The sequence below is a fragment of the Argiope bruennichi genome, chromosome 1 (assembly GCF_947563725.1).
Source record: "Argiope bruennichi chromosome 1, qqArgBrue1.1, whole genome shotgun sequence".
Lineage (NCBI taxonomy): Eukaryota > Metazoa > Arthropoda > Arachnida > Araneae > Araneidae > Argiope > Argiope bruennichi.
Window position 1 is genome coordinate 127,213,515 of NC_079151.1, and position 22,773 is coordinate 127,236,287.

General features: G+C 28.1%; 1 protein-coding gene and 1 long non-coding RNA gene across 4 annotated transcripts in view; one reads left to right on the top strand and one right to left on the bottom strand.

Moving 5' to 3' along the window:
* LOC129971444 (uncharacterized) overlaps positions 1–22,773 on the top strand; it is a 49,730-nt gene that overhangs the window by 16,561 nt on the left and 10,396 nt on the right. The gene's annotated exons all lie outside the window — the stretch shown is intronic.
* Positions 1–22,773, bottom strand: part of LOC129971427 (scaffold attachment factor B2-like) — a 181,629-nt gene that overhangs the window by 7,212 nt on the left and 151,644 nt on the right. For 2 of the 3 annotated variants that reach the window (XM_056085185.1, XM_056085202.1), the window contains one exon: positions 4,567–4,755. In XM_056085185.1, the coding sequence (XP_055941160.1) occupies positions 4,567–4,755 (189 nt within the window). The remainder of the gene's footprint in view (positions 1–4,566; positions 4,756–22,773) is intronic. The other variant, XM_056085193.1, reaches the window with a different exon arrangement.

A 22,773-nucleotide genomic window follows, 5' to 3' on the forward strand; every position in this document is an offset into this window, starting at 1 on the left:
TTTTTTCAATACAAAATAGCTTATTAAAATTGCTTGCAGATTTATGTGGCGATATAGAGAGAAAATTGTAACATGATAACTTATCACAGAAACAAAATACTTTATTTCTAAATAAATATAATTAAACTAACTGAAATAACTTATAACTAGCATTGCAAGTTAAAAATGTACCATATAAAGAAGCATTTTTTTAAAAAACAGCGGAGCTAGGTACTTATCCATCATCATATTTATATGAACTACTGTTTCACATTATTTTTATCAATAACTAGAGTACCAAATAGAAGTGTCTTAATTTGCACATATTAATTCTACAGGCATTTTGAATAAAAAACACGTCCGCTGCCTGTAACGCACACTTTCTATTTGATTAGATAATCGTTGTTCTGCGAGCTTTTAACAATAGCAGAGAAGGATGGGTACCTAAAAGATAATAGGTGTAAATCACAAGCGAGAGTCAAATGGTCTCAGTGACAGGTCACGTGCTTATATATTTTCCTATGTTTGCAGATCAATCTTATTCTTATTACGTTTCGGAACTTTTCTTCTTTCTTTTTTTTTATATTCAAAATTCCATAAATTTGTGTTGCTATAAAAAAGTAGTTTTTAGTATTTTTTCTTACAAATGTTCAAATACTGAAGTTTGTCTTCACATATTATATTTGCCTTAACAAAATATATTTCAATCCAAGAAATAACTTCCCTTTACCATAGAAAATTGATTAATATATAGAATTTCAATTATGCTTATTTTGTCAACATGCAATTTTTTTTTTTTTTTTTTTTTTTTTTTTTTGTGGACCAAATATTTTGAATGATGAAGAATCATTTCCCAATTTTTGATATTTCATTGCTGCAATAACATTTCCACTGTAATGTTAATTAGCTTATCAGAAACTAATTTAATTCTTTTAAATTCCATTAGAAGGATTAGAAGTCTCCAAAAATGCACAGAACACAAAAACACTTTATATTTTAAAAACTTATTAAAAATTTTATAAAAAGAATTTTTCGAGAAAAAGTGCAGATCTAATCACATTTCTAACTTATTTAATTTCATATTTTACTTTATATTAATAATTAATTAAAATAAATATTGATATATTTGCCCAAATTCTTTTCAAAATCAAGCAGTCACATTGTTGGCCATCTTGAAATAAGTTTTCACCAATCTGTTTCTAATTAATTTAATCAGATATTTTAAGCGCATCAATTAAATTAAAAAACATCATATAGCGATGGGAAGGGGTGGGGGGGGTACTGAAATTTGCTTTAACGAATTGTTTATATATGTCCAAATTTACCTATAAGCAACCTATATATTACCTATAGGCAACACAATAAGACAAAATACCAATAAGAAATATTCTTTTGTCAACTAATTCGTATTGAATAAGGAAAGCTTCATGGTGATATTAATATATTGTTCATGCAAACGATGACCAATCTTAGAGTAATGGTTCGAATGACTCCATCTTATCAGAGTTTTTTTTTTTTTTTATAATAGTTCATTTTTAGACATTAAATGGTGTTCATAATAGAATAACAAACCTCGTAATCGAAAAACATCGAAATTCATGGCATTTGCTAGTCTTAAATGTGTTTCAACTAAATTTTATTTTTATAGTAATATTACTACATACAGAAAAGAAAATTCCAGGGCTATAGGGGTGTATTGTGGTTTTCTAAGGAACTGCCCGGTTTTAAATACACTATTCTTAATCTTCACAAACACAGCTACACTACAAAATTCACAAACACTTATTACTACAGACACACATGGAAAATTAGGTTAAAGAACAGTATGGTGGAGGGATTCCACGGTTTCCAGATGAAAACATTGGGCGTTAGCGCAAAGGTTGCGCATGGGTAAAAAGTCGACCTCAGGGTGCAGGTCTGCCGTTCAACTGGTTGTCTTCTTCAAAACGCCACAAGGGGACGCTCTCTGCTCAAGGGGAATAACAGGTGCTACAGAGTTTATTTTATTTTAGAGGGATGGATATGAAGCCTCTTTATTTAGCTTCGTTCTCTTCGAAATACTTACTACCTTGCTCAACTATGTATTAGTATCGTCATTCATAGTATAAAGATTGACAGTAAGTCTCCTTTTGCCATACTCTATAGAGCCTTTATCATTATACTTTTTCAGAACTTACGAATAGTTGCCCCTTAAATAGATTCTTTATCCTAGGGTCACATGAGGCGATATCAAAGAAATAAACTGACTGTGAAATATCGGAATATGAAGTTTTAGCAATAGCTTAGCACCTGCAATGATTTATGACTCTGCACTTTATCATGATAGAAATGGATTGGGCCTTTTCTCATAACACAAAGCTTTAAATGTTTGTTACCAATAGTTATGAATATATGCTACATATTTTAGCAAGATAAAACTAGTTCTAACTATTTGGTCATTTGATAATCTTGCCTTTTTCAGAGATATTATATAATTCATTTACATCTGAAAAATATTTTTAAAACTTTGGAATTCATTGAACTAGTTATATTACTTTATTTTCATCAATAAAATCTATAATAATTTTCTTATTCTTATCTTTAAATTCCTTATATTTTTTAATCAGTTTGCAACATTCCTTCGTAGATTCATTTTTCAACTAATCCTGTTTTAAATTTAACATCTATGATAAATTGTCTTTTTAAACATTAATAATTAAGTTAAACATTCATAGAAAGAGCAGAGAAAGGTAAAAGAATTACTTTAAATAATATTTGAAAATAGCATGTAAAAATTTCAGTGAAGTTCCAACTTCTTACTTTTACTTTTATGAACATCTCATTTTTATTACTAATCAAGCTGTTGTGTAATAGATATATGTAATTTATTTTTCTTACATGAATTTACAATAAAAAATGAAGCCGAATGTTTTGTTGAAATATCAAATTAAGGATAAGAATAATTTTTTTAAAAAACTAAGAAATATTTATAAGCTTAATTAAAAAATCTAGAATTACAATTATTTTAATATGAATTGTAAATACTCGGAGCATTATTTTATTTAAAATTCTTATAATAAAAGAATGAATATAGATAAAAAAAAATAATGCTATATAAATAAATGGATTGACCTGTGAATAATTTTTTCTTGATTTCTGTAATAAAAGTTAGTGGGTAATAATGTATGTTATATGTTTAAAATTCGACTCTGAATTGTTCATAATTGTCAATTCTTTTTTTTTAAATTGTAATTCTTTCAGCTCAAGGCTGATATTGTAAACTACAAACAAATACTAATATTAAAACTGAATACTTTTCGAAATTCAAATGAATAATATTCATATTGAATATTATTCAGAAATGAATAATATTCAATATTAAAAATTAAATTTCTACGAAACGGCTTGGACTTTGTGCAATTATGTGAAAATTAATGATTAAAAATCCATGATCTTGATATATTCCAGTAATAATTCCAAATTTAGAAGAAATCATTTTGTCAAATTATTCTTTTCAGAATAATTACAATGATTTATATTGAGAATGTTCTATCAAAATTTTTTAAAAAAATCGTGTCTCATCTTTAACAGCATTGAAAGCATCAATTCATAAAACACTATGGCTGAATTTGATTTTTTGTTAAAAAAGAAGGAAGAAAGAGATTCGAATTTCTAACTCGAAACCTCATAATATGAACATTTCTTTAAACTTAATTCGTATGTTTTATTTTCGTCTAGAAGGAAATATATCTGTCATTGCATTCTCTGTATAGTGATTTTTTTACATAATATAATTCACAGAAAAGATATCAGTATAAAAACTTTATAATATTAAAAGTATTATTAGATATATATGTAGTATTATTAGATATATATGTAGTATTATTAGATATATATGTAGTATTATTAGATATATATGTAGTATTATTAGATATATATTAAAGAATTAATTATGAATAAATTGAAATACCTTATGATTCATTTTGCTAAATCGCACGAGAACTATATTTTTGATATCATTGATAGGAATTTTTTAAAATTTTAAAGAAAAAGTAATTTTGTTCCGATAATTTAATATGCCTTGAAGTTATTGAAGAAAACACTAAAGTACAATTATTTTCTAATAAATGAAAAATTTGATAAAAAAAATTTTGAAAATTCTTTTCTCTACTGCTGAAATAATAGCTATGCGCAAAATATGGCAAGCCTGATTTTTCCGTTGGAATGTTCTACATCGAACATATTCCATTATGCAATTTATCTATAATATATAAGTCATTAATACCTAAAAATATTTCAAACAAAAATTTCTTAAATGTAGTTAAAGAAATAATCATATTATATCGTAGTACCACCAAAAAAAAAATTTAATTATTCACAGCTTTCTGTTCACATGCTTTAACAAAAAGGGATCTGGAAACAAAGCAGGATGAAATAAAAGGTTTGGCTCTGACTCCTTTTTGTATTATAATGCGAACCTGAAATCATTAAGAGGAGAAAAGGAAAGTAGATAGATAGACAGAGAGAGAGAGAGGAAAAAAGAGAAGGAGAAGAGAGAGAGAGAGAGGATTCGGAGGAGGATATATATATATGAGATGATGTGCTTGCCTGCGGCTGACTCGGCCCTCCGTGCGAAATTCGGCAAACTGCGTAAACAGCTGTGGGTCTCACCTTGTTCGCGCCTTTGATGTGCCCGGCTCTGAAGCTGCTTGATCTTGCGCAGCAGCTCTTCGCGCTGTTTCTGGCGGATGCGGGTCTCGCCTCGGACCTCATTCAGGATTGTCAGCAATCGTTCTTCTGCAAAAAGAAATGAAAAATTAAATTAATTTATGTCTAGAAACAGCATTATTGATTTATGCAAAGTTAAAAAGATAGATTGCGTCCCGAAATATTTAAGCCAAAGTACGAAATAAAACTTCGAATAAATATTTCTTGTTATTTCATCAACAGGTCCTCCACTTTAGTATACCTTAACTAAAACAATCAGTTAAGACATTCCTGAAATACAACTCGTTGTCCTGAATTGAAATTGTACTCCAAATTTGAATTATTTTCCCGAATTTCAGTTACCAATGAACAATTTGTAATTGTAATTTGACAGCAATTAAATAAAATTGTACCAAATTCAGTAAACACTTTATATTCTGATGTTTTTTCTAATTTGAATCAACTGTTCTGCATTTTAGAAGTCATAAAACAGTTTATAATAAGCCAGAGCAAAACATCTTCTGGACACCTTCGGAAGTTAGACGCTGGATATTTTATAGCATCCAGTGACATGACATGCTTCCAATGTTCAATAATCAAACATATGTGTTGAAAGATGTTAAGGTGGCTGTGGGTCTTTAACATCAAGTCAATAAATGTTCCGAATACTTCAGCAAGTCTTCCGTTAGTATGGGCGCTCGACTAAATGGCAAGAGTCATCTATGTTGTTTATATTCATTTTTATGTCTCTTTCTTTTTGAATCACCAAACTGGAACAGAATAATACCACAAAAGATATGAAAAAAAGCAATTTATTCTACTATCAATAAAATCTACTCAAACAATCAAACGTTGGATCAAACATTCGTCACACCGAGGAGTAGAAAGATTTGTCTTTGCTACCGACGAATCTTTTAGCTCAAACACTGAATCTAAGGTTTGAGTTAAGATTCGAAGCATTGTATAGCCCCACCGGCTTTAGGATTTATCCCGAATTTGAATGAAATTTCCGCAATTTCAACTAACAATAAACAGTTTATATAGAAAACACAAGTCGCCTTTGAGGATTAGATGGTTTGTCGGGGGCATTGGTTATCGTTAATTTCTGTAAAATCGTTTAGATATAACTTCATATCCATAATATTGTGAAATTGCCAGATATTTAAAATGTGCTACTTTAATTGTCTTACATATGCTTCGGTCATTGTGAAGACGAAATTTTCTAACAGAGACCATTCCCATGATATCATGGTGCTAGTAAAATGTCAATTAGGTTAATTTATCTTATAAATTTCGCGGTATTGTAATCCTTTTTTTATCCATCTCGAAACTTTCCAAGACAATAAATAAAAACTTTATTCTTAAACTTTCAGCTATGGAGAAATATTGCGATCAGATCATTGAAGAAACAATAAAAAACGGTTTGAATTTTAAGGCAACATTCTAATCGATTGTTGTAAACTAAGCAAAAAATATTTTTTTTAAAAAAATTACCAAAATTCAGAAATTTTTTGAACGGTTATTAAATTGGTATCATTTAAATGAAAATTTTATAAATTTTAAAATGGTGCAAAATTTATTTTTGTGTAATAATATTTTTTTGGAAATTATCGAGGGTAAAAGCTAAAATTCAAATTAATTTTTAATTAATTAAAATTCGAATTAGAACTTCAAAAGAATCGCTTTGAGGTATATATTCATACCCTTAAAACTATATGTATGCCAAATTCTGTAGATATAAACCAAATGTTCCGGCCTGTAGAGCATCAACACACACAAAGAGAGAGATACATGCATATTCATTTTTACTATTTGTACAGAATAACTGAAAAAGTTTCAAATTTTTAAATCCTGCAAAATAATTTTTGTATTTACACAGAGTGTTTCCGAAAATTAATCAAAGTAAAAAATAGTAATAATAGTAATATGTTATTTCGATTTCTTTATCTCATATTGTAATTCTCGATTTTTTTTTTTTTTTCTCTAAGCAAATATTTTAATGCTTCAGATTTTTTTTCGTTTGATGTATTTTTTTATTTGTCTATTCTCCTCCACCCTCTTCCTACTTATTATTAACTCTACCCTCTTCTTACGTATTATTAACGTGTATTCCGGAATGAAGTTAAGAAAATGTAGACTATTGATAATAGCCATTTTGCTTTCTATGGTATTTAATTAGAGGAAATATTCTGTTTTGAGAATGAATTGTTGCTTTTATTGAATTAAAAACCCAAGATACTTAAAGTTTGTATATTCACTGGAATTTTTGTGCTGAATTTTATGCTTTTACATTTTTTTAATAAAAGATTATATAATTTTTCATTTAAAAATACGATTGTTCAATGCTAATGAGATGCACAGGCAAGGCAAATAAAAGTTTTACATCTAAACAATTCAGTTTTTATTTTACTAACTACTATTATTATTTGTTATTATCTACTATTCTATTTTCGGTTATCTCTTGTACTCTTAATTTCAACTAAAGTAAAAGCATTTCATTTGTTTACAGATCTCTCAATTTCCGCAATTCTCTTATCGAATGACTCCATTTTAGTTTCTAAATCTGGCAGGATAGACAAATAACATTTGGGTAAAAGGTTCATTTAATTAATTGCGTTTTGAAACTAGCAGCTAAATTACTTACTTTTATCACAATGTTCAGGGATAGAAAGTATAAATATCCTTTTGCGTTACTGTATGATTAGATAAAAACCGTAATAACAAATTTATTACGAAAATTATGTTGAAATCTATAGAAATTTTTATAAGTCGATATCAGCTGTTGAACGTTAACTCTTTTCAAAAGATCTCTATAAACCGTAGCTTTATCATTTTCCAGAAACTATTCAATCTGATTAAGAAATATTATACTTTTTAATGAATATGAAGTTGAATTCTCTTAAATCAAATTTCATATCTAGTTAAATATTTAATGTCAAGTGGAATTTTGAAAGTTAATTTAATGAGCTAAGACATCAATATGGTATCTTTTGGTTGCCATGTTTGAAAAAACAAAAATCTAATTATTTTCACAAATTATATTCCATTTATCCGATTTTCTTAAATATCATTTGGTTTATTAGTGTTTAAAGATTATAATTTTTAATCAAGGAAGGAGATTACAAAACCAATGTTAGGTAAACAGTTCAGCATAATTAAAAGAATTCAAATTTTATTCTGTATTATTAGATAATTATATAATGAACTAAATTCACAACAATTGTTTCAATTCCACAGTTGGGGAAACAATTTCATACCAGCTGTTTCTTCACATTATAGATTATTTTTAAAATTTAATATTCATTCCCACTCTTAAATAATTTGTATGTTTCTTAAAGTTTCAACAAATATATTTTACAAGTTATTCTATTCTCTATTTCTAAAAAAAATATACATTACGAATATAGAAAAAAATATCACAAAATTAATGACTATTTATTTCATCTTTTTGTTCTTTTGTACGACATGAATTTAGAATTCAACGAAATATACTCATTTTCTTCTTAAACAAGATGCAACTGATTCTTTTATTCAAAAAATTGAACAATTTTTGAAAAACAGAAATATAGTGATTGCAAGGATTTTGTTCATGCAGATAGTATTCTTCTTCCTTTTTCTGTTCCTTTAATAATAACATTTTTATAATTACAATCGTTTTTAAATTCTCGATAAATTATTTAAATTACTTGAGAGTGATTGGTAAGAATCTAATGAAAACTAACTGCATAATAATTATCAAAAAACAAAATTGCTGGCAATCGAAATCATTTTTAAACAATATTATGATACATATTTCAATATTTGACTATAATTTGGTGACAATCACCGCAGGATAAAAGCATTTGCAGCTCCCTCAGTTTAAAAAAAATAATAAACTAGGCGATTTAGATTCGCATTTCAGCACATATTTAATTTAACCATAGGTTAATGATTTATTTTAGACTATTATTTTTGCTTTAGTAATTTTTGTTATTTTTATTATAATGCAAGATCACGTGACATCTATGTTTTAATTCATATTATCATTTAAGCAGTTGGCGCAGTTTAATCAAAAATGGTTCTTGCGCCAATAAACTCCATCAACCATTTAAGCAGACACTAGGTGTTTGTAATATTATAATAGCAAAATGAAATTAATTAAACTGAAAAAACTCAACCAATTATACTTGAAGTGTTGTTTTGTGCTAATATTTTATACTTAATGGAGATAATATTTTTTACAAGTTTATATAGCTGGTAAAAAAGCTGATAAAATCTTCCTTAACTTAGGCAGAGTCCCTCCCTTAACTAACTATTTAGATGGAATCCGCCAATGATATAATAATTTACTGTTTTAGTTACTCCATTGAGAATTATTATCCCAATTATTTATTAAATAGTTCAACAAATCTTTAATTAAGATATTTATTACTTTAATGAAATATTTGATTATAATGCATAAATATGCATATTACATAAAAAAATGTAAGCTTTTTTTTTAATTTTAAGTTTGATAATTTTACAAGAATAAAATGCTCAGAATAAAACAAATTAGGAATTATATATCAAAACAATATTGTAATTATTTCTCGACTTTCCAAATCCACCGCTAGATTTTTTTTTTTTTTTTTTTTGATAAAATAAGTTTATTCATTTTTTAAAAAAATATTTTTTTGCTTTGCAAAATATTTTTAAAAAAATGAATTACGCTACAATTTCTTTTTCAATTGACAAATTAGAAATAACAACAGTTAATAACATTAATATACTTTCTTTTGATTGCAAACACATTGATTAATGGCATACTCAAAATTTAAATATTTTTTCGTCGTAAAAATAAGAAAATATTCATCTATGTGACAAATTACTTCTCTCAGACACTGCTTGTTATATATCCATACTTTAAAAAAATTATAAAAGAATACCTGGAAACAGTTCTGGCAAAAAATGCGGGGGCGTCGGAGTCCGTATCAGAGCACAAACTCTTTTCCTGGAAATCCTGTTTCTCCCATAACGAGCAGGATGCCGGATAATCGGAAGAGGGAAAATAGGCGTAGAATTCCGGTCCGTCCATAGGTCCACATTCGCCACCCCTGATACCATACTCGGTAGGTAGGGTGGAGTGGCCACTCGTGCCATACTCCCCAGCCTCGTCCGATTAATGGAACGCAGCACCAAACGATTTCCTGACCCTCTTCTCTCCTCCTCTTCTTCTTGTTGTTGTTGATCTGTGGGCGGGGCTCTGCGGGAAGCACCAATGTAGGGCGCGAGTTTTTTATCCAGCCACCGCCTATAAGCACTTCTCACTTTCTCCCTAATAAACAATTCTCCTGCACGCTTTGCCATTCGAATCACCTGGCAAGGTCGGTAAGATCTGCGCACGGGGACATAAACTGGCAACAAATCGTAGCGTTGACAGGTTGCCAGGAAGTCGTCAGTGGCTTTTTCTCTGGTCACAGCTTGCTGGGCACGAAGAAATCGACTGAGATGGCCCGAGAAGTAGGAGGGAGGGTAGTAAATGCTCCGGTAAGAACGTTTGGTTTTGTACCCACTAAGGTGTGGTGGTGTTCTAAGGTATGTCCTCAGTAAACGTCGGTGTCCGAGTCCCAGCCCGATTCTGGACCGTACATAACCTCCTAAAGGTAGACCTGCATACATCCTACGTCGGTAGAATTTGGGTGCATTAAAAACTCGATCTTTCATCGCGAACATTTTATCGTTACAATCCTGTATTGGCACTTTGTAACAATATTACCTCTCGATGCGATAAAATTTTACTATATTTCACACTAGAAAAGGTGGCACAGACACATAATCTTTTTTAAAGGCAGTGATTGCAAATATAGATTATACAAAAATATAGACTGGAGTTGAATTTTAATTTAATTCGTATTCGTTAATAGCAATTTCAGATTCTATTGTATGTTTCAAATGTATAATTTGTACTATAATCTTTTTTCCGTTTTGATACTAACTTTTCTAACTAGATTTCATATAACTCATAGCATTTATCTAAGAGGTATATATAATATGAAAATATGCCAAAATATTTGTTGCTGAAATTTACAATGAAAAAATATTCTGTTTTCTATTCTCAATCCTTTTATTCCCTTCAATTTTAAAAGCTATAAACACACAAAACTGATTTCTTTTCCTTAATGAACTGAAATCCACAAGATACTGATTTCTTTTAAATAAAACTAATATTCAAAACATCCAGCTATAACTCCATAAAACACATCCTTTATAATCATATAATAATCAAAAGCGGATTTTAATCCGATAAGTAACTTTAAATTTGAAAATGCAATTCTTAAAACTAAATATTAGAGTATCATTTCAAATTAGAATAAATCTAAATCAGACAAGATAGAGCCAAAACACTCATAAAGTCTTCAACAAAATTTAACAGAAATATCCAAGAATTAGCTTTATGTCCTTTAAATGTAAATAAACAGAAAGAGAGCTTTACTTCCAGTAGTCCTCATAAGTTAGCGAAATCTTTCTCATCACACAGGAACATCTTCTCTCAAAGATTAGAACCTATTAGAATCCCAGCTCGATTCAAAGCACAAATCTTCACCACAGTTACACAAGGTCTGAAGACGAGCAACACTACACAAGAAATGCATCAACTCCAACAAGCTGTCAAATGCTAGCTTTTCCACGACACACACCGTCAAAACCGCCTGCACAGTAGCACCCCCACCCCCGCATTGAGAACACACTGATCTCCCTTGGCGAGCGTTCCATTCCGAGGGTCTACAGGGATTGAATGAAATCGCCTTCTTTTTTTTATTCCACCCCGTGTCGAGGATGTGCAGTTATTAAATCCGGCGCGGAAAAAGAGATTAGGAAATGGGCCGGATAGGAACTAGGGCGGGGTCTATCCGGTGGTGACCTCGAACAGAAACTGGAAACTTCACTCAGGAAATCCAAGGTCGTTTGACCAGGGTTGTCGTTTGGGAGAGGTGTGACGCCAAGTAATTCTACGGAGGGATTCTTCTTCGATAATGCATTGGCTAAGGGAGATTTTAATGTCCCAGACCAATATAATCTATCATGAAATAATTGGATTATTTTTTATTTGATTCGAAAATTGAAGGTTATAAAAGATAAAGAGAGTTTTTCCTTTCAATGTCTATATTTTTAGAAGTCATTTAAAAAAGATGCCTATAATGTCGAAAATATTTTATAATGAATTGGAATTTTCATATTTCAATCGTTAAGCGTCTATTGTTAGCAATTAAATAAACTTATCTTCATCAACAGGATAATAATTTATTATATGTCTTAAAATGGTTAGTTCACATAACATTAAGTTTCTTAAAATTCACATGACACAAAATTCATTTAAATGTTAAGTTTTAAATATTATCTTGACGATCAGAAAGATACATTAAGAAATGTATCTTATTGATGGCAATTGTTATTGTTATAATTGCTGCAATGATAATTACCATTAAGATTATATATTCCATATATACTGCCAATTGAAGGAAACTGTTCTGTTTAATATTCGGTTGAAGTAGGTTAAGATCGATAGCAATTTAATTAAAAATGATAAATTTAAATGTTATAAATGGATATATTTTAAGTACTGAAAAAGTCCATTTTGTATTCTTATGAAGCAGTGGTTTTATTTTTTCCTTGCAAAATTTCTAAAGTATTCTTTAATAGCTAACCAAAAACCAAATTTATTTTTTGCGTAAAATGTTTAATTATTCGAATAAAGGACAATTATTTTCTAAATTTATAGTTCAAATTAATCCAAATGTCAGGCAAAAATAAGGTAAACATTGTATTATTTTTTGTTAAAAAGTTTTTTTAAAAATAGAATTATAAAAATAATTTAAAAATTTACAAAAAAAAAAAATATTTATATTTTCACTTTGAAGTGAATGTAATTTACTTTCTGTAAGAACAGGTAAAATGTAAATATTATGGTTATAACATTTGCTAATTTCTGAAAATACCTATACAAAAAAAATTACATTCAAGATAAATATAGAATATAAATAAATATATATATATATATATATATATATATATATATATATATATATATATATATATATATATATATATATATATATATATATATATATATATATATATATATTTATATATATATAAATTTTCCTATGTGTCAAAATCATTAAATTAATTTTAATTGACAAAGACTTATTTTAAATTTAAGGATAAACAAGAGGATTTAGAAATTTCTAGCAAACATATTTTTTATGTCATGAGCATAATTTTTTTAAGAAATACAGTGTCTAGAAAATTTAAATTATCTTCACAATTTTATAGAAAGAAATTATAAATCTTTTGACATGTTATATTTTAACATGAATAATTGACATTATTTAGTGTAATGATTATCAACAATTGACGCAAAATAATTTTAGAATCTTGAATTAATTTAAATATACAATAAAAATAATAATTCTGACTAACAGTCATTCAGAATATCAATTTCAGATTGCTGTTTTGGGATATCATTTGTTCGATCTGAAACAAAATCAAATTCAAAAATAAAGTCAAACTTTTAAAGTTTCAAAAACAATTAATTACTTGAATAAATTTTCAGAATTTGCAGATTTACATAATTACCAGATAAAATACCAGTAATCTCGAAAGATGTAAAATATCAAAAGGTTTCACAGAAGATTCAACAGCAGAAAATATCATTCGATTTTTCTATAATTTGTTTCACATTATTTCATAATGCTTATCATCTGTATATTTTAGCACTGAATAACAAAAAAAAGATTGAATGATTTCGGAAATATTTCAGTAACAGAAAAGAAAAGTTATATTTCATTATCCCATGTAAATTAATATAAAGTTTTAATAAGTAACTTTACATTGTTTTGACGTTTATATAACAGTTTCTAATATTTGGTATAAATAGTTCACATTAATAGCTATAGAAAAATTTGATGCATATTATTTCTGCTAATAGAGAATTTTTTTCCATATTTAATGCAACAAAGTCCTAAACTTTTTCTTATACCTCCACATAATGCGTTCTGTGACTTACAAAAAGAATTTATATGAAAAAAAATGAGCATTATTCTTTTTAAAAATTTGTTTTGATGCTATTTATAACATTAATATGTAAACAGAAATGAAATAAATAAGAGAATGAAATTTCAAATTATTTACTGAACTTGCAAATAATTGATATGCTCTTTTTAAGTTTAGTTATTTAGCTCTTTTTATATTAATATTATATGCTCCTTTTATATTTTATATATTTAGATATTAACTTTCGTATAGGCATTAAAAGCATTTTAATTATTTAATTTAATTATTAGTTTTTAATTAAAAAATGTGTAACATTCTTGGATAATTATCTATTTTTAAATATACTCAAATCTTTTCAGAATAATTTTTATTTTCAATCCTTTAGTGAATTGCATTTACTCAAATTATAATAATGAGATTAAAATAAATCGATTTGTTCCAAAAATTTGTTAATAAATTAAAAACTAATGTTATTCCCCCGCAACCTATTTTTACTAAGTCAATAAAATAAAAATTTCCAAAACATAAACTCATTAAGCCTGACATTTTGAAAAAGACTCACTTTTTTAGTAGTTAAAATAAAGCTAAAAGTTCTTTGGCGAAATGACCGATCCTGTAACAGCGATCATTGAGCCAATTTGGCGATCTAGCTCAACCTGGTTTTAACTTTATTAATGGCAGGGATTGTCGCTGGTGACAGGTCCGGAAAAAGAAAGGGTTGGAATTTGCTAACGGAGAATAAACGTCGATATATATTATCTTTCCTTCCTTTTATTTTAGCGGCAGACGAGACTTCGGTGAATTAGATTTATTTCAGAAAATCTGGTTTCGTTTTTGATCCCCACAAATTACCCCCCGTGCCTTTGCATGCAGTTCATTGTGAAAAGTGAATGTGTTATATCTTTCATTTTCATATATGAAATGCATAATGTAATTTAGCAAATGTAAATCCAAAGAAAATTAGGTTAAAGAGAATGAAAACGTTCCTCGAATCTTCTGATGAATCACAACTTTTCGTAATGAATAGAGGTATTTATTTTCTTTGAGGAAAAGAAAAACAACAAGCTGAGTAATGAAATGTTGCTTTTTAGGTCGAATGTGAAAGAAAAAAAATTCTAAAAAAAAATGGCGGTACTGCTCTAATTTCTGAAATAAAAAAAAAAAATCGTTTTTCCCTCGATTTTATGTTTATTAGCAATTTCATAGCACAAAGTAAATGAATTATCTTTTAAATTATCATTCCTATCTGAGTAAATATGCAACATAAATGATAAATCACAATAATTTACGCACTGGTTATCAGCAAGCTATTCTGTAAGTAATTAAGTTAATATTAAAGGCACAAATAAGATGCATTTAGTACAATTTTCACGTAATCATGGGCCATAATATTAGTAAAAGTGTAAGTGGAATATTAATTTGATTACTATATTGTGTACAAATATCTGGCAATTTTTAAAATGCGCCATACAATCTTCTATCAAATTGAAATTAGTATTTCTAAGTTATAAATTCCAATATCAAGTTATTATTCTTCTTTCTTTAGATTAGATTAGTTATATTAACGTCCCGTTGTGAAGCAACACTTGGGCTATTTTGGGACGGACCTTGTCATTTTGAATCGCGGTCAGATGACGAGGACGACTCCTGAGCTGGCACCCCCCTCTCCACACCACACCACACCAGCGGGAGGACGTTTGGTCTGACGGATTTAATGTGCAACAAACCCCCTAACACGACGGTTATTCGGTGGAATTGGGTCACGAACCTGAAACCCTACGGCTCACAAGCCGAGACCTTACCAGCAGGCCACCGCGGCCCTATTCTTTTTTCTTACAATTTTAATGTGTTTTCGAATTAAAAAGAAAATCGGAAGAAAAATGTAGCTTAAAGGGATACTTCCTCTTTCTAAGCGCAAAACCTTCAACTTATTTTTATTAAATATGAAAACAGTGTATTATAAGGTCTGATTGCAAGAATTACAAAAAGTAAATTTTGAAATGAATTTACAAGGCTTCAGTTTACATTTTAATATACTATTAATGTAAAATAAAAAGTGTCTTGAAAATGCTAAAAATCGTTAGTTCTAAAAGCAATTCCCTTTTCATTCAAAAAAGGCTATATTGTTGGTAATTGTTCTTAAGATTCCTCTGAAAGGTTAATAATTCAAATAATTCTGGAAAATTTACAACCATAAAAAATGTGTAGCGAAGATGTAAGTTCTTCCATTTTATAAAGAAGAAATAAACACGTAACATAAAAATAAATTATACAACAGTACCAAATTCTTTCATGCTTTTAAGAATCGAGATTAATTTGATAAAAGAGGAATTTAACAGCAGAAACATATTTCTTATATTAAACAAAACGTTACTTCTCATTATCCCATTCTTCAGAATTTCCATACCATTTCAAAACATTAACCTATAACTCAAAATCTTATGCACATTAAGTAGATATGTATATATATATTGTAGTTTAAATGAAATCAGTTCTTGAGAATCTGTCTGAGTAATCTGCAGTTATTTATTGGAGGACTTATCAAATTTTTGACATAAATTTAAATTGTGAATTTTATATTACTTTACAGAGATTATACTTTTTTTATTATTAAAATCATACTTCATTTAAAAACTTTATTATCAGCTAAATTATTACAATTTTGGTTTTATAATTCATAATTCTTCTATTTACATTAGATTTGATTTTATTATTTAATTTTTAAGAGAGGATTTCGGTATTTTTTCTTTCTGCATTAAAATCATACTTTTTGTGAAATTCTTATATCATCTAAATAATTGCAAATTCGATTCTATAATCCATAATTTACCTATTTACACTGGATTTGCGAAAATTTCTCAAATATCTCGTTTCAAAATAAAATTTGAAGTTAAAAACCAAACGATTTAACGATATCAGCATAACATGCTTGCATATTTACTTAACCGTAAACGATATTATTGGGACTTTACCATTCTCATATAATTTTATAATTCCATTCTCATATAATTCCATAATTGGATTTGCGAACATTTCTCAAACATCTCGTTTCGAAATAAAATTTGAAATTAAAAACCAAACTATTTAATGACATCAGCATAACATGCTTGCATATTTAATTAACTATAAACCATATTAGTGAGACTTTACCATTCTCATATAAAATTCTCATATAATTCCATAATTCCATTCTCATATAATATTCTCATATAATTCCATAATTGGATTTGCGAACATTTCTCAAACATCTCGTTTCGAAATAAAATTTGAAATTAAAAACCAAACTATTTAATGACATCAGCATAACATGCTTGCATATCTACTTAACCATAAACCATATTAGTGAGACTTTACCATTCTCATATAATTCCATAATTCCATTCTCATATAATATTCTCATATAATTCCATAATTGGATTTGCGAACATTTCTCAAACATCTCGTTTCGAAATAAATTTGAAATTAAAAACCAAACGATTTAATGACATCAGCATAACATGCTTGCATATTTACTTAACCATAAACCATATTAGTGAGACTTTACAATTCTCATATAATTCCATAATTCCATTCTCATATAATATTCTCATATAATTCCATAATTGGATTTGCAAACATTTCTCAAACATCTCGTTTCGAAATAAATTTGAAATTAAAAACCAAACTATTTAATGACATCAGCATAACATGCTTGCATATTTACTTAACCATAAACCATATTAGTGAGACTTTACCATTCTCATATAATTCCATAATTCCATTCTCATATAATTCCATAATTCCATTCTCATATAATATTCTCATATAATTCCATAATTGGATTTGCGAACATTTCTCAAACATCTCGTTTCGAAATAAATTTGAAATTAAAAACCAAACTATTTAATGACATCAGCATAACATGCTTGCATATTTATTTAACCCAAAACCATATTAGTGAGATTTTACCATTCTCATATAAATTAAATTCAAGATTATATCTTAATGGTACAAGAGCCAATTCTAGAAAGCTGCATGAAAAACTGTATCCAAACGAATGCAAACTTACAGAAAAATAAATAAATACATCGATTCTGAAAACTTGTTTCAGTTTTAATTTTCTAGAAATCACCCCAAGTAATTTTTGTAACCACACCCTGCAATAATGTCAACAAAACTTTTCACGGCTTTTTTTTTTTTTTTTTTTTTCATTTCTTTATGTTTAGTCGTGAATCACCTTATTTCTTTCACGCTAGGTAAGCATTACAAAAATGCTATCCAGAAAATTACCTTAAAACTTTTCTGGATGTTTGCCATTGTTTCAACGTGTGTAAAAGTGAGCATTACTTCCATCGAAGATTATGGACTTTCTTACTGTGACCTATATTCTTTATAAGCATGCTAATATTCGGCGATGATTTCTTTCGCGTGACCACGTAGATGACCGGTCGCATTTCCAATTATTCTTAATCTTTTATACCAATGGCATATATTGAAAATATCACGCGATGTTATTTATCTGTCCGGCTTATTCTATACGCAGGAAACTAGATTAGTAATTCTAATTTTCCGTGTGCATTATAATTTGATAATCTAGTGACTATAATTATTTGTATTTTGCTAAGTTCAAAAATGTCTGGAAATGTTTTTTCCCGACAGATAAAAATTCTAATGACACAACGTGATTCTCAAGAAAATAAGAAGATATTTATGTCATATTGATTAAGGTATTAGAGTATGTATACTTTGACATTAATTAGACCACAAACATGAAATTTTGTCATATTACATTAAATAAATGTTTTAAATTAAATTAACCTCTTTTGGCCCATGCAAAATTCAAGAAAATAAGTTAACATTCATATGAATTGTTATTAAAATATCACAGTATAACATTAATTTGCTATTGAGAAAGAGTGTAGATTCTGTTCCTACTAATCTTGCATATTATCTAATATCTCAGAAAAAGACTGATTGTGTGATTTGTCATTACTTGAAGATTAAAATATTTGTTAACTTTTATTAATTTAAATTTTAATCAGTGAACTTAAAAATTGCATATTTAAATTTTAAAAATATGAAAACTCCTAAAAAGTTCAAAGTCTTTTATTTTATGGATCAAACCTATTAAGATAATAATTTTTTCATTTTTAAGTCTGAAAGGTATTTATTCTATGAATGTTAGGAAAGTTTGAGATTCATAACTTTGAATATTTCTTTGCACTTTTCTGAATAACGTTCAAAAACGTTCGTTTATTCATTTTAGAATTCTAGAAAATTGAGTGAGTAAAATATTATAACTTACTCAGAATTCCAAAACAATCAATAATATCAGATTTTAATATGTCTTCATCTCGAGTATTTAAATATTATCTAATAAATTGGAGCAAAAAATTGCTGTTAAAAGCAATGAAGTTTTTCAAAATTATACAATGAATATTTTCCGACAAAAAAAATATCCATCGAAAGTTTGTTAATAAGTTTAGATATCTATATTAAAGACCCGATGGTGTGAAATCGAGTCTTCCTGGAATAATGAAATTTTAAGCTTACAAGCTCTTTATTCCTAAGGAATAGGATAAGTTCTCTTGATACATTACATATATCATCAACATATACATAAAAATGAATGCTATTTAACGAAACATAAGCCACTAAATTCAGACATAATTTATTTTCATTTTTGTAAGTCATTTTATATATAACGCATTGGCTATATGCGAGAAAATTTTATATTGTTACAGATACTTCAACAACTAGTTGCTGGAAAAGGAATCTTTCACACTGATTTAGGAAAACTTTCTAGCGTGTAGCCTACCATGAGATATTCCTATCCATAATTTCTAAATACAATAAAACCCAGCTTTGGATCGATAATTTATAATCCTGTATGTAAAACGTAAATAAATATTTTCTTTATATTATTACAGCCGAGCTTACTCGATATTTTACAAAATAATTTATATACATTATACTCATCAAACCATTATTATTATTATATAAAGCGTTTTACATTCCCCTAGTAGTGCACTATTTCTTTATATGAGAAATCTTCACGATTAAAATAGTATTTATTAAATTTTTTATTCACATTTTTTGTGCGTCCCATTTCGCGATATCCGGTGTCTCAAATGTGTCCCATTTTTCCTCGCCCTTGAGTATATCTCAAAACATGACTTCTTTAAGAGTAATTTCTTAAAATCTTGAGTAAAAAGAAAAGATTCTTTTCAAACGCCATGCAGTCCAACAAAAAAAATGAACACAATGGCCCAAAAACTTACACTAAAGAATAACACGAAACTGTATCGTGATAAACTTATATATGGCGTATCATAGCAGAAAATGTCAGTTTTTGTGCACCCTGGACGTGATGAGACTTCTCTATCATTTTCTAAAAATTTCTTTCATAGAATTTATTGTACTTCTCTTCGTGTTTTATAACTGGAATTATTTGTTAAGAGTAATTGTGTGTTTGGCACCGTCCCTTACTCTCACCACACCCTCTTCTTTCGGGTATCTGGCAATTTCACCTGCACGCATATGTAAATGGATTGCATAATTAGATAAAAGAATCGATGAAGTGAGCAAATCTCTGAATACTTTATCTTATTCTCCTTAGTAATGCAGTTCATATTTTTGTTGTCTTTCCTGACACGAAAAGGGCATCACTCCTGATAATAAAGATGAATGTGTGTGTGTGTGTGTGCTTTGGTTTGTGTTGGCCCTCTGTAGGTCAAACCGTTTGAATTACGGATACCAAATTTGTCACATATATTGGAAGATGAAAATATGCAATTTGAAGCGATTTTATTAAATTGGAATTTCAGTTAATAAAAAATTAAACATAATTCTGGTATTTTTCTACTTTTTTACGGTACAAAAATTATTTTTTGGTCCCCTGAAAATCCCCCCCCCCAATTTTTTTTCAATAATATTAATTTAATACTCGATTTCGACAATTTTTAAAAATATTTTTTACTTACTTTTCAATAATATATTGCTTTGTTGCCTTGATTTTTTTCATTGTTTCTTTAAATATTTAATCGTTTAGAAAATCGTATTAGAAAAATGAAGTTAAATGCCACAAAAATCAAAAAAATAGATAGAACGAATTAATAGAATCCTATTAAAAGAGATTTTGGAAGATATTTACGTTAGAATTCATATCAAATAAATTGACCTAAAAGAAATTATTAACTACGAAATACTGATTATTAAATAAAAATATCTTTTTATGTCAATGAATTTTATTTGAGAATAAATTTTTATCTGCACTTTTCACAATGATTGATAGTGCTACGATTAAAATTATTTATTAATGTAGCGCTAGTATTTACTTTTATGATAATTACTTTTTCTCAAATAAAAAAAAAGAAAAGAAAACAATTCCAAGATTTAATTACATTTTATAAAGAAAAAAATTTTAGATATTCGCAGTTTCGATTGATTAAAAAAACAATCATTTATAACTTCCTACCGCAATTTTCTCAATATCATAATGCATTTTTACACGATTACTTTATTATGCATGAATTCAAATATTATCATCCTACTTAAATAAATAGCCTAAAACTTGCCTCCTATACTGTGAAGAGTTGAATACAATTCTAATTACTCCAGCAATTCCTTTTACCATGTCTTGGTGTACTGAATCTATACTAAGAACGAGAATGAAAGTCCACTTAACTGGTGATTTTCGGTATTGAAGCTTAGTAAATTGTAAAGCTGGACAGCGAATCTTCTCACTTAATAAGTCATAATGGCATGTTGATGCTTAAGGCATTACAATAAGAAGCCTATTTTGAAAGGAACAGAGTGTCCGTTCTATGATACGGAGAACTCGGTTTTAATTTTTGTTGTTGTTCTTGTTGTTGTTGTCGTTGAAAAAAATAATTCGAAAAACAAACCGAACGTCTTTTAAATTCGCATTAGGTTTCCATGATATTCCTTCTTCTTTGTAAGGATAGGTTCAAGGCAAAAAGTTCTTAAAAGTGGACAATGATATGGTTATTTATTTAATCAAGAAACTTGTAAGTTATGAAAAAAAGTATTTACATCAGAAAAATGAAATTTCATTCAAATAAGAATAATTCTTTTAGAAAACGAATCCATATTTTTTTCCCTTTATGCTAACCACCTTTTGTAATCTAAAGCATTTTATTTGCAAAAAAAAGATTCCATGCTCTTTGTAAAAGATCTCACTTTGTTAATTATTAATTTGCAAAATTCAATTATTCTCTTCCACATTATGAATTCTTCCACAGAATTCAATAAAAGTTTTAATTTTTCTAAAACAATTTAAATAAATCGTGTGGTTAATGACTTAAGATTTAATTATTAATAATTATAAATTTTTATAATTATTATTAATTATTATAAATTTATATAAGATTTTAAGATATAAAAAACAAAATTCAAGGTTGTAAAATGGCAGAGTTTTCTCTTCTGATGGAAAATAATAGTTTTAATAAATTCAAACTGCTTATTTAATTTTTAATTTACAATATTTTACTTCTTTATTAAACATTGAACGTTCCTCGAATATTAAAAAGAAATCCTAATTTTCCTAAAATGTTTCCGCTGTTTTATGTTTTTCTTTTCGTGTACAATAATGTACAATAACAGAAAACAATCTTCATTTTCAAGCTTAACTTTTGAGACTCAAGGTTGAAAACTACAAACTGAAGAGCCGGGCTTTCGGAAAAGAGAGGTATAAATGCTTTTTATTAGCCGGTGACCGCATTTTGTATTCTTGGGCGCGGTCGTTTCCCGTCCTTGAGGACAAATGAGAATCCTATCGATTGATCCTTTCGTTCTTTTTTGTTTTATGCTCTCAAGAGATCAACATGCAGACGATATTGATACGTCTCATTCCATCACTCAGCTTGGAATCTCTTGGGAAGCATATTACCAGCAGAAAGAAAAAAGGAATTTCTGTTTCGCTAATGGTTTTACTGCGGATTTTTGATAACTTTTTCTTATCTTTTACCTTTTCTTTCTTCAGCTGAGCAATTCATCTTAAATTTAAGTACTTAATAATGGCTGGAGACCAATTTCGCATTGTTAATAATGCTACAGGCTTTCTGTTTGAATTATGTTAAAAGGTTCTATTTCGTG